Source organism: Phragmites australis, chromosome 3 (assembly GCF_958298935.1).
Source record: "Phragmites australis chromosome 3, lpPhrAust1.1, whole genome shotgun sequence".
NCBI classification, from domain to species: Eukaryota; Viridiplantae; Streptophyta; class Magnoliopsida; order Poales; family Poaceae; genus Phragmites; species Phragmites australis.
The window spans coordinates 15639414-15652745 of NC_084923.1; the positions used below are offsets into that span (position 1 = coordinate 15639414).

Sequence of the window (13332 nt, forward strand, 5' to 3'; positions counted from 1 at the left end):
ATTAAATTATACTAGCGTGTATCCATGGGTATTTATGGGTGCTTACGCTCATCCCTTACAGCTTCATCAATGCAATAACCCCAGAGATGGTTACTCCAGTTTTTTTTTTGTTATAAACCAAAATGATTGGGCCTAATCCTCTACAGTGGTGGTATAGGAAACATTTGTCCATGTACCTTACATATTTTTTGTATATTTTATGGCATATAAATATATAGCATTGTTTTAGCATCTCTTGTACTCTCTCGGTCTTCAAATTGAACTGGCTTTCCGAAGAAAAAAAAAATAACTTTGACTAGTAATTTCTTTTATAGAATACTTATAAAAACAGAGCAAAACTATAAGATTATGGTATTGCTTTTCAAGACAACTCCACTCCTATCATTTGAAGTGCTCAAACTTAATATAGAAAAGGTAATTGACAACCAACGTTTAAATTGGTTGATTGCACCCGATCCAAAACATCGTTGTTCTTTTGCTGGCGGGAGTACCAAATAAATTTACTTAGTCTTACTCGGATGTGGTAAATACATGAAATGAGCTTGATATTATTCAAATTTAGATCCTCACGCGGGACGAAGTCTCACGCAGAAGCTAAATATATAAACAAGTTCCGATTTCAATTCCTCAGGCTTCCAAACATATATAAACAAAATAAACAATTTCAACTCTCCGATTCCAGAAACCAAAGACTCCTGATCAATCCATTCATAGCAGTCCAGGTGTTCAAGCTGGCCTTGTGCAGTCTGTCTACGTAAGTGCTCCATGATACGTTAGCTGGTTCATTTCTTTAATTACAGTAATCCAAAGATAAGTATTAGCAGAGACAAGGCGTAATGACAATGCATTTTCCAGCACACATATTGCATCGATCAAGTACAGAACCATAGCTCAAATTGCATACGCATTACAAATATAGCATGGCTCCATCATAAAATGGCAAACGAGATGAGAATAACATTGCATGGCACTGCATGTATACGTACTTCTCATTGTAGGAAAGTTTCACGGAGATGGAGAATATGTTACCTTATGTACTACTGATATAACCCCAGAACGAATGTACATCTTACATCCCCGCAACTTGCAATTGGCTACCACCACCTCACATTTACAACCCCAGATTAAGGCGGCACCGCACTAACCAAAAATCTACAATTTTTTATCCTCTCCCACCTAGACTTATCTTGCAACTTACAAAAAGAAAAGTAACAGTAATTTATGCATGTTATTTAAATAAACAAATATACACCTGGCCGATTTACTTATCCATCTCTTAAATTAGAGCCACTGATCTGCCTGCGCAGAAGTTGCTTCTATTTCTCATAATCCACCTTCGCATCGTCAATTTCCTTTTTGAGTTTAATATACTTATCCAATGAAACATCTGAGAAGGCTTCAAGCTTCCCTAGGAATGTCTCCAAACTTGATTGTAAATCCATAGGAGGATCATTTCTATGGATTCCACCCTTCTCACCGTTTAACCCCCCACTATGGGATAATGAGAAAGTCAGCTTTGAACTACCGCGCCGCTTCTCTTGGCGTGGCATGGAACGATTTATATTTGCAGCAAGACCTCTAATAGCATCCTCCAAGTCCTTGTTTGGTAACTTATCCAATAACTTTATCCAGTTCTCACACGTTTTAAAGATGGGCGCAACAGCATAATTTGTTATCGGAATATCGGCTTCCTTCTTCTTCCTGGATTTCTTCCTCCTCCTTAGTGACTTCACACACTTGAGTAGCCATGAATTTAGGCTATGCAAGTATGATCTATGGGATGCTATCCATTTCTGGAAGTTCGAACATAAGGTGCTTAGCTCAACCTGGAGGAGTAGAGTTGCTTGGAACTGTGATTCTGACCGAATTAAGACCTTCGTGTTGCCACTGTTGGATACTAGCTTAATAATCTCGTGTTGATGCCGATGACACTCAAGCATTGTTGTCCACATGCAAGTTAAACTGAAAATCAGACAAATATTTATATATTCAATACAGCTACCAGAAAAAACTTATGAAAAATACATTGCACTAGTACACTACATTAGCACAAAACCATAGATTCGTTTCATCCTATAAAAAAGCTCTCAAGCATCATTACATGAAATTTTAGTCATCGCTGCAACATAAACAGTAAGTCGTTCACAAGCAGTCATCCAATGATAACTAGTAACTTATCATCTATTAATGTAGACCTGAACAACACCAGCACCAGGCCAGAGCTGGGCGCAGTTTCATTCAGGCCATAGTTACTTGTCATCTATTAAGTAGACCTAAACAACACCAGGACCAGGACCATTTATTTTTTGGGCCCAGACCACAGTCTAAGTGCCCACTTGGTTTCAAAACAGATCGTGATCCTGTGAGCCAAAAAAGTTCAGGACTACAAGAAAATGCCAATTAAATTAGTCTAGTAGAAACTGAAGGGAGAAACATACCTTCCAATTAATTCTTCTAGCTGTGGTTGAAGCTCTTTGTCCCTTAGATCCTCTATTTTCTTAGAAATCATGTCTATTCTCTGAATGGCCACTAAAATTCTGGAGTGCAAATCTTTCACAACAGCACGGGTTTTATCAATACTCATTTGGCTTTCTCCTCTTGATTCCTGGTGTCTTAGTTGATTACATTTCTCATCATATTTCCTGCAAATTGCACTGCTCGCCTGAAGGAATAGGAATTAAAAAATATGAAATCAACATGTTTTGGCAAAGTAAAAGGAAAGAGTACATGGTTCTAGAATGTACAGCGATCATCTTATTACACCAGATGCCACATTAAGTTGAAACTTGTTTAAACATTCCACAAATGGAGATACTTGGATAATGGCCACTACATAGCTGTATCATTCTGTAAAGTTGCAGCACAGTCGTAGCTTTCTATGTCCAAGCAGCGGTTCAGTACAAAACATTTTAGGTTTTTGTATGATCTGTTTGTTCCATGATCCAGTCATCTTCAATTCGAATCTTTACAAGACTATCAGCGCAGAAAAAAAAAATCCCAAATCCCAATACAAGATAAATTATTTTCCTTCAGTGTTGATTAACTCCATGTTTTGAAGATATAGGTATATAGCCAAGCAAGTCGCCCCTGCTATATATGCTCTACATTGGATAGAACAGAAAACAAAAAAGGAGATCTTTACCTTAACTTCATCATAAAGCTTTCTCTCCCATGCATACAACCTGTCCAGTGTGGAGGCGTGACTGCCAGCATTCATGTATACACCACTGAAAATATTTCCAGTGAGACCATCAGTGTCATCTTTTGATGTTGTACCAAGAGGATTTCTAGATGACGAAGAAAGTGAAGACATTGATCTATGCCAGGTAAGGTACTTCACTTCAGCCTGAGGAGGAGCTGCATTAAAACATGAGAAATTTTTATGTCATGGTTGGTGAAAATACTAGCTCTACTGCTCACAGCACAAGGTATAAGCTGAAATAAATAATACTGGGTTATATAAACACATTCCTTGCTAACTTACACTAGCTGTTTCAACTTAATAAAGATTGACCAATGACCACATGATAATGATGCTTATATATTATTGATTTGTTGTCAAAACTACTTCCAACATAGCGCTGTATAACACTACTATAGTTTGACCAACATATTATTACAATCAATGACCAAAATTATATATATGAAATTGCAAACATATCATTTCTCCATAATTACAAAAACAAGTGGCCTTAAACAAGGATCTCATAGGGTTGAAATAACATCATACTATGCTAGAAAAATTCACAGAAACTTGTATTGTATCCTGGAAAATGGAAAGAAGAGTACTTAGAACAAAATAACTTACGTTGAGGAATAGGGACTTCCTCCCCCCTGCAACAAGCAAAGAATGTTGCAAAAAACCCTGATGCTGTCAATCCAGGCGCTGCATCAAAGTATCAAGATAACCCAAATAGTAAGGAAACTAGATAAAGATGTTGGAGTGACAAAAGTTAATGGCCACGGGCTTAAGTTATATCAATGGTAACTAGAAAAAAACAGACAAATTTTTCATCATAATGTAGCATCCAAAACCTTTCTAGTTCCTATCATTCGTTTTTAAGCAAAACTCCAATGCAAGTATTATGGAACAATAATGTAAATCTACTAAGATGTAACCTTTTTCTTCCGGTAGTAAAGGGCGGAAATGAACTTTATCTGCTTCAAGCATCTTTGGGACTTCTTTTCCAGAATCAAACGCCTTCATAAATAAGATTTCAACCTCCTTCATGCATGAATTTAAGTCCCTCACCACATTTCTTTCATCACGAAAAGGTTCCTTTAATTTCCCATTCATAGAAAGAACAGCAACTGAGGATGCAACTTCTTTCACAGGGCTCGTCACAGGAGTTTCATCAGTTTCATACATGCTAATATCCAGTACCCTCGTGTCATTTCTTGGCCTTTGAGTTTGAGAATCAATAGTTTCAGAAGCAGCCTGTTCTGAAGTTTCGGAAGCTGCCTTTTCTGAAGCAAGATGTGCAGGTGACTGACTTGTTGCAGTATTTGCAACAGGCATATCATTGCGATTCTTGAATACCCGCACTAAAGATTCAGACGTTGGATTATCGAAGTCATCTTCTGACAATGCAAGATCATCCTCTACTCCATTCATAGCAGATTTCTCAACATCTTTGAAATCTGGAGCTTTCTCCTCTCCTAGGTGCTTAATATTATCAGGAGACTTTTCCACTTCCTCTTCAAGCTCTGGGATCCCCTCCTTCTCTCTAAGACGCCTAATATCATCAGCATCCTCAAAGTCATGACCAAGTTCCTTCTCATCATGAAATGAGATCTGGTTCTCAACAGGTCGAAAAAGGCCAAAGTAGTCCCATGGTGGTGTCCCAGGAGGAGCTTCGAATGTGAAACTATCATCCAGATCATGGACAGATTGTCTACGAACAGGGGATGATGTTTGCAGAGTTGCTGTCACAGGAACAGGAACCTTCTCCTCAACAGTTGTCACTGAGTTCCCCCTGGCTTTCATATGATTGACATGGAAACGTCCTGAAGATAAAGGGGATGGAACTGGGGAGAAAGAGTCACTAGCATGATGTGAAAGGGATGGAGATAGGTTCATCGATTTCTGCCGAATGATTGGAGGCTCCGGTGTGGCAGATGTTGATGTGTACAGTGAGGAATCTGTTGGCACTTCAGGCTCAACGAATTTTCTCAGAGCAAATCCTGTGTGCCGCAGTGACTGAATATAAGCAAAATGAGCAGCTGCGAAAGCACATCTTCCATCAAGAGCTTCTCTAACAAATCGTTTTCTTTCCTGACACAAGACAAGGGCTGTGTCATCTTCGTTCTTTGATCGTGAACCCATTGTAAAGTGCACCAACCTCAATGCCAAACAAAGTTTACAGAAGCATCCAAAGCTAGGGCCATGCACTGTAGATCAATGCTAGAATTGAGGAAAGCTGTTTTGGTAGGAATGATGCCAAGGACGTATAACTTTGTGCCTGCACTCAAAAGTATTCAAGAATTTTGCTATTAGATCATATCCTAAATTGAGTGAAGCTGACATTAAAGAAAAATAAGCTGTCATTCAGCAACCCTGTATACCCATTAGAGTCTATTCCAAGAGAAATGAAAATTTCACATGCTAAATGTTGCAAAATTAACTTCCACATGTAATGCTCGAATTAACCACATCAAAATTCAAAACAGAGGATATACTATTATCTGTGTCACAACTCAAACAACTGCAGTGGCATAGTATGTGGTAAACATGGACAGGTAACTCCCAGCAGTAGATCAAAGTGGCGGTTGAAGTTGCCTTAGTTGGATTTTGTAAGTTACGAAGGTTTGGATAGGATTTAATTGGTTAAGATTAGGAGTCTGTATTCAGGTCGGCAAGTAGAGATAAGATTGGAAGGTTTGGATTGCAGTCCAATTCAGTTAGGAGTTTGAGTCGGTTGGGAGTTGTAATCGGTTGTGAGCCGAGTAGGAGATGTATTTGGCCAGGCTTTATATATAAAGAGTAGTAGGGCCTCTAGGAAATCAAGCAATAAAACAATCATTTATCTCATCCCAGATTCTCTACTTCTCACCTCCATGTTGTTTGGTTATCATTGCAACCTGACGCCTCCAGGAACTCATCATCCTCCATGACGGGCAAGAAGCCGACCAAGGAGAGGTTGGCCACCTCCCATAGTTACCCAATCAGATCATTGCAGCGGGTTGTGACAACTTGGTATCGGAGCCCGTGGTTTCCAGCACTGATCAGGAGCAATTCAAGGCGTTGCTCGCTGCTCAGGAAGATGTGTTGCGAATGAAGTACCAGGAGGGGTTCTCAACCATCAATAGCACCCTGGCCGGCATGAATCGGTAGCTCAGCCTCCTGAGTGACAACCAAAACCCCCTGTCCACCCTCACACGCGCAATGACATGCCTCATAAGTCGTGTCACCGCACTGGAGAAGGCTACCTGCATGGATCAAGCTCTGATCACGAGTGATTCCGTCTCATTGGTTGCTGATCCTTCCAAACTAGGCAACCAGCAGCCCCCTCTGCAACTGTTGTTTCCCCCTTTGGGTGGTGCTGGCATCCTACAGGCCCACGACAGTACCCCTATCCCATCACTTGCCTCCCAACCTCATCTATACAGCAGCGGCGGCCCTTATAGGACCGACATCAGGACAAATATTGGCGACAACAGCTCAGGGGTTAAGCCCTGTTTCTTCAAATTGGGATTCCCTCGTTATGATGGCAAAGAAGACCCCCTCTACCTTGGCTGACCAGATGCGAGCAATTTTTTCGCGAACAAAAGACGAAAGAACAACACAAGGTCTGACTGGCGTCATACATATGGATGGCAATGCGTATCATTGGTATTTCCACTTGGAGCGCAGCTGCAACAAGCCACCATGGGACGAATTCAAGACACTCTGCAACACTCGTTTCGGCCCCCCAATCCGCAGCGACCCGCTTGGCAAACTCCGTCATCTTAGGCAAACAGGGATCTTCGAGGACTATCAGAGTCGATCCTTGGCGCTTCTCAGCCGTGCTGATCCCATGATGGAACATCGGGAGCATCAGCTATTCACATCTACACTCCAATGGATGTGGAGCACCAAGATCCGGTTGACCTAGAGGAGGCCATGAATCTAGCACGTGCCTATGAGAAAAAAGCTGCCCAGCTACCTCCCTACATCGGGCCACGCCAACAGCCAGGGCAGCGCACAGCGTCAGTCGCCACCACGACGTGACTCTCCTAGCATTGGTGGACTTTGGCTCATCACACAAGTTCATATCGAAGGATCTTGCTTGCAACCTGAACTTTCGGCTACATCCTACCCAAGCTGGCTTGCGGGTGATGGTGCCTAATGGAGACCACCTCCATACGACAAGTCTGCAAAGGCCTACCAATCACTACAACAGGCGACCATGAGGTGTTTGCCGTCGACTATTATGCGGTGCCTTTGAGTGGCTACGACGTCATCCTCGACACGCAATGGCTCCGAACGCTCGAGCCGATTCTTTGGGACTTTGACCAGCTGATACATGTCCTACCATCGTCAAGGTCGGGCGATGACGTGGCATGGGGTGCCTAGAACGGGTGGCCCGCGGATGTATGCCATTGATGACCAAGATAGCCTGTTGCATCACCTCTTGCATGACTTCGAGGATGTGTTCGCCGAGCCACGAGGCCTACCCCAAGTGTGCGACCATGATCACCGCATCCACTTGGACCAAGGCGCGCAACCAATGGCAGTCAGACCTTACCGTTATCCTTAGCTGCAGAAGGATGAGTTAGAACGACAGTGTGTGAACATGCTGGCCTAGGGTATTATTCAGATCAGCACATCGGGTTCCTGGCGAATCTGCATTGATTATCGCGCCTTCAACGCCTAGATCATCAAAGACAAGTTCCCAATTCCGATGGTGGAGGAGCTCCTCAACAAGCTGCACGACGCCAAGTATTTCACCAAGCTTGACCTCCACTCAGGCTATCACCAGGTTCGCATGAACAATGACATTGAAACGATGGCATTCCGAACACATCAGGGCCACTACGAGTTTTTGGTCATGCCTTTTGGTCTGACGAACGCGCCTACCACTTTCCAGGCTCTCATGAACATCCTTCGCTAGTATTTGTGTCATTTTCGTGGTTGTCTTTTTTGATGATATTATTATCTACATTGCATCATGGGTGGATCACCTGCGGCATGCGCGTCTAGTGCTCGAGACTCTTCGTCAACACAAGCTCTTCATCAAGCGTTCCAAGTGCACGTTTGGGACATCAACCTTGTCTTACCTCAGGCACGTCATGTCAGCCACATGTGTCGCCATGGAACAGCAGAAGGTGCAGTCCGTCGCTAACTGGCCCAAGTCACACAGTTCAGGTAGTATGGCGCCCTCACGACTCCTCTTACCCACCTCTTGAAGAAAGAGGGCTTCGGCTGCCGGACTCCCGCAAAATGTTCATCGTTGAGTGTGACGAATTCGGGACTGGCATGGGTGCGGTTCTCCATCAAGGTCACAGGCCAATGGCGGTCTTCAGCCATGCCATGGCGCCCCGTCAGGGTCTGGTGGCTTACGAACGGGAGCTCATTGGTTTGGCCCAGGCCATTAAACATTGGCAGCCATAGTTATGGGGTCGGCGATTCATCGTCCGGATAGATCAATATAGCCTAAAATTTCTTCTGGATCAATGTCTCTCCACCACCTTGCAACACAAATGGATCAATAAGCCGATGGGTTTGATTTTGAGGTCCAATACAAGCCGGGACACACCAATGTCGTGGCTGATGCATTATCCCGTCGAGATGCTGAACTGGCCGCGCCACCTTTGCACTATCCACTCCGTTGTTTGATGTGTTTAACACCTTGCGCAAAGAGGTCACTACTGATCAAACATTGCAGAAATTGAGCACCAACATAACTACTGGGTGCAAGGGTCGGCTTGGGCTGTTCATGTTGATTTGATCACAGTCGGATGCAAGGTTTATGTTCCGACCGACTCACCTACAGTATCCCATATGCTTGATCAAGCACATGACACGTGCCATGAGGGAGTACAGCGCACACGGCAGCACCTACGTGCTGATTTCCGCATTCCCGGTGACAAATCTTTGGTACAGGCCTACATGCAGGATTGCGCTATCTGTCAACAGAATAAAGTCAGCCACTTGCAACCAACTGGATTATTACAACCTTTGCAAATTCCCACAAAGATCTGGAGTGATATCTCGATGGTTTTTATTGAAGGCCTTCCCCAAGTCAACAATAAATCGGTAATTCTTATAGTGGTGGACCGTCTTTCTAAGTTCGCTCATTTTATTCCATTGGACATCCTTACACTGCTAGTTCTGTCGCCTAGGTTTTTTTTATGAGGTGGTAAGACTCCATGTGCTGCCAGAGTCTATTGTTAGTGACCGAGATGTGGTTTTTACTAGCAATTTGTGGAAGGAATTATTTCGCTTATCGGGGACCAAATTGCACATGAGTTCTGCTTTTCATCCTCAAAGAGATGGGCAGTCCGAGGCTACTCATAAGGTAATTATCATGTATCTTTGCTGCTTAACGGGGGATCATCCTAAGCAGTGGTTGCGCTGGCTTCCGTGGGCAGAATATTGCTATAATACATCTTATCATTCTACATTACGAGATACGCCTTTCCAGGTGGTATATGGCTGGCATCCCCCTTCCTTGCAGGCCTATGAAAAAGGTGAAGCTTGGGTGTCAGCTGTAGAACAATCCCTAACTGAACGGGATGAGTTTCTTCAGGATATGTGTGAACGATTGCCGCAGGCTCAAGAACATGCCAAGATTTATTATGATGCAAATCACACAAAGGTTTCTTTTGGTGTCAGTAATTGGGTGTGGCTCGAGTTGCTTAATAGGCTTGCGGCGTCATTATCTTCTCATATCAAAGGCAAGTTGTCCCCGCGGTTTTATGAGCCTTTTCAAGTGATAGAACGTATTGGTGACGTGGCTTACCGCCTTCACCTTCCAGTCGGTGCCAAGATTCATGATGTATTTCACGTCGGAGTTCTGAAAAAGTTCTATGGATGGCCGCCTACTAAACTTCCTCACTTGCCACCGGTGTTGAATGGGCGTGCCTTGCCTAAACCAGCACATGTGGTGCGCAGCAAGTTTGCCCGGGGCATCTGGCAAGTGCTTGTGCATTGGAAGGTCCCATAGCTGCTGATGCTACGTGGGAAGATGTGCCGACTTTCAAGCAGCAGTATCCAGATTTTTAACTTGAGGACGAGCTGTTTCCGAAGGAGGGGAGAGATGTTATGGTTGGCAAGACATATAGTAGGTGTTGGCCAAAGGTAGCAATAGATCAAAGTGACGGTTGAAGTTGCCTTAGTTGGATTATGTAAGTTAGGAAGATTTGGATAGGATTTAGTAAGTTAATATTAGGAGTCCGTATTCAGGTCGTCAGGTAGAGATAAGATTGTAAGGTTTGGATTGCAATCCAATTCGGTTAGGAGATTGAGTCGGTTGGGAGTTGTAATCGGCTGTGAGCCGAGTAGGAGATGTAATTGGTTAGGCTCTATATATAAAGAGCAGTAGGACTTTTAGGAAATCAAGCAATAAAGCAATCCTTTATCTCATCCCAGATTTTCTACTTCTCACCACCCTGCTGTTCAGTTATCATTGCAACCCGACGCCTCCAGGCGCTCATCGTCCTCCATCACGGGCAAGAAGCCGGCCAAGGAGAGGCCAGCCAACTCCCATAGCTACCCAATCAGATCATGGCAGCAGGGCTGTCACGTACCCGATAATCAAGCACCGATCAACACAAGCATAAGAGTTGTATTGCCAAAATCCCAACTGGATACATGTTTTAGGATACAGTTTGGGGGAAATGGAAGCATGGACTAGGAATTAGCAAATAGACTGGGAAGAAGAAGTGGGACTGGGAAGAAGAAGTGGGACTGGGAACAAAGGAAGCAGCAGGGGAATAGGGGAAAGCTTGAGGAGGAAGAGGAAGTCGTGAGGTAGAAGAAGCTAATGTTCTGCTGTTCATCGATGCCCTGTCCTTCATTAGTTTTGCTTCATATATTCCTGCTGAGTGGGCCATACCAGCACAATGCAGTCCAAATCGAGCAGCCCATGCCCGGGGCCCAAGCCCACGTCCATGACAAGGGGACAACTTAGAGCAAAAAATTATAAGGTCTCTCAATGGCCACTAATTTATACTGCACCTAAATTTAAAAGATATAAGGAAAGTGAAACCCACGTGATGGGGACAAAATCAGAAATTTAATCTTCTGTTATCGTCCTGAACTATCAAGATACTGCATCACAGACCATACTGATATGCAACAGAAATCTGGATAAATAAGCATCTACTAAGAACAGGGAATTAGATATGGCCACCTCCAATCAAACAATTAAGCAGGGTGCATTTTCAAGTTTTTTTATTCTCCAAAATCCTCAAAGCAATTAAAGCACAGAGCCAGCAAGTTCCTTTAGTCGTCTCAAACTTAAAACATAAAATCCACGGAGAAGTCCAAGTTCTACAACGAACACAAACCTAACTCATAAGGCAATACAATCCACCATACAAATTCATGAAACTCCAAGTGTACCTACTCCAACTTTGGCAAGCTACTATGGCCATCCGTTCAGTCTCATTCGGAATTCTTTAATTGTCTCATCAGAATTTTCTAATAGCACCAGACTAATCTCAACTGAGTTAATGCCAGGCACGCTCAATTCTCCAACCAAACCGCCACATAGACCAAGAGATTCAAACTACACGAGCTCAAATTGAATGAAAGGTGAAGGCGATGAAGAACACGCGTCGAACCACAACAGTTGGAGCCTTACCATCCAGCCAGACAGTGAGAAAAACTAAATTTTCAGTTGGTCCACTGTCTACAACCTAATTCCCCAAATTCCTCCCCGCGCAGAACCAGACATCCACTCCACTTTGCACTAATAGCCTAACAGGACGCAGTACTATTACCACTAAATCAAAAGAAGATGAAGTAGTCTTCTCATCAACGCGTACTACCTGCAGAGACGGACAACCTCCTTCAGAAACCGGAAAGATCCGATTTTCCGCTCACAGCAACCAACAAGAACCCGACTTGTAGCCCCAAATCACCCACCTCCGAGCAGGGAGCACCGCAATTCGCCTAGAAACGCAGGGCAACGGCAACCATCTCAAGAGATCAATCCGGGGAGAGTACGAGAGAGAATCACCTCGCTGGGCCTCGAACTGGGCTGGGGGGCAGGTACAACTCGTCGCGGGTCTCGGCGGCTCGAACTTGGAAGCTCGCCACTGGGGAGGGAGGAGGGGAGGAGGCGAGAAGAGTAGGGAAGCTTCTAAGACAGTGGGCAGGTGCGGTGCCGGCCGCAAGCACTAGGCGATGGATGCAGATGGATGGATGCGTGTCGCTGTTGCCACTGACCACTGGCGCGTGGGTCCGCGGGGGAAGAACGGCGGCGCGTGCGTGGCCACAGCCGCGCCGGCCCGAGAGGAACGAGACGAAAGCGAAATCGCTGGCATTTGTTCGTTTCTTTTCCTCTTTTCGTGTTGTTTTCTGAGGGCTATACTAATGACGTCCCACCCTCAGGATTAACGCGATCTTTTCGACGTGTCTTAGATTTTTTTTTTAATCGTGATCGGCAGGGAGGAGAGAAGAATTTGCCTTTGAGATCCTTAATCCTATGCTAATTGTTAGTTTTGGAGTTTTCTTTAGGGACAATGTATCGAACTACAGATTCACCAGACTATTAAAGAACTGGAAATTCAGTGAAAAAATTATCAGGTCCATATATATGAATGACTTTGGTAGATAACTCCAGCTCTGGCAACAAATTTATCAAAAAACTGTATATATCCTCCAAAACATGTTGGCCCTTGATTTGGCTTTTTTAATAAAAAAAAGTACAATTTTCAACCTCTATAATAATATAATAATGATATATCAAAATGCCAATCATATACTATGTTTGTTTGGTTCATCTACAAATTCTAGATTATGCTAGGTTTAGAGTTTGTATAATAAAATAAAATGATGTAAACATTTTTTTCAAAATAAAAATTAGATAACTCAACCAAATGCCTCTAATCCAACTACAATTTCATATCTAGATTTCTTGAAGCTATTCATCCGTGCTAAACGTCACTATATAGCCATAATTATGAGCACACGTATGGAATCTAGGACTCTGTCTGAATGGACAAGTTCTGAGCTGTCTAGATGTCTCTCTGTCTGCGGCGGTGCGCCAAAGCAATTTGGCAAGGTTATATAACGAGAAACGATGTCGGCTTGTGAGTTTCTCCTTGTGCAAAATGGGACTTATAAATGGACCTTGGAACGTAGGACCTATAAATCTGTGGTTTTACTAGACCTGTTACTCT

The 13332-nt window shown here is 43.5% G+C and overlaps 1 protein-coding gene across 3 annotated transcripts; it reads right to left on the reverse strand.

Annotated features, from left to right (window-relative positions):
- Positions 1-949: 949 nt before the first annotated feature.
- Positions 950-12479, reverse strand: LOC133912391 (protein ROLLING AND ERECT LEAF 2-like). Of its 3 annotated transcripts, XM_062355094.1 has the most exons (7): positions 12074-12479; positions 11929-11976; positions 4120-5462; positions 3809-3886; positions 3143-3357; positions 2439-2662; positions 950-1962 (listed from the first exon to the last, which is right to left on the reverse strand). In XM_062355094.1, exons 3-7 carry the CDS (start codon positions 5324-5326, stop codon positions 1317-1319), a joined length of 2370 nt encoding a protein of 789 aa, XP_062211078.1. In that variant the 5' UTR covers positions 5327-5462; positions 11929-11976; positions 12074-12479; the 3' UTR covers positions 950-1316. The 3 variants fall into 3 exon arrangements, with proteins under 3 accessions (XP_062211078.1, XP_062211077.1, XP_062211076.1); XM_062355093.1 differs by lacking the exon at positions 11929-11976 and having other exon boundaries at positions 12168-12479; XM_062355092.1 differs by lacking the exon at positions 11929-11976 and having other exon boundaries at positions 11977-12479.
- Positions 12480-13332: the final 853 nt, after the last annotated feature.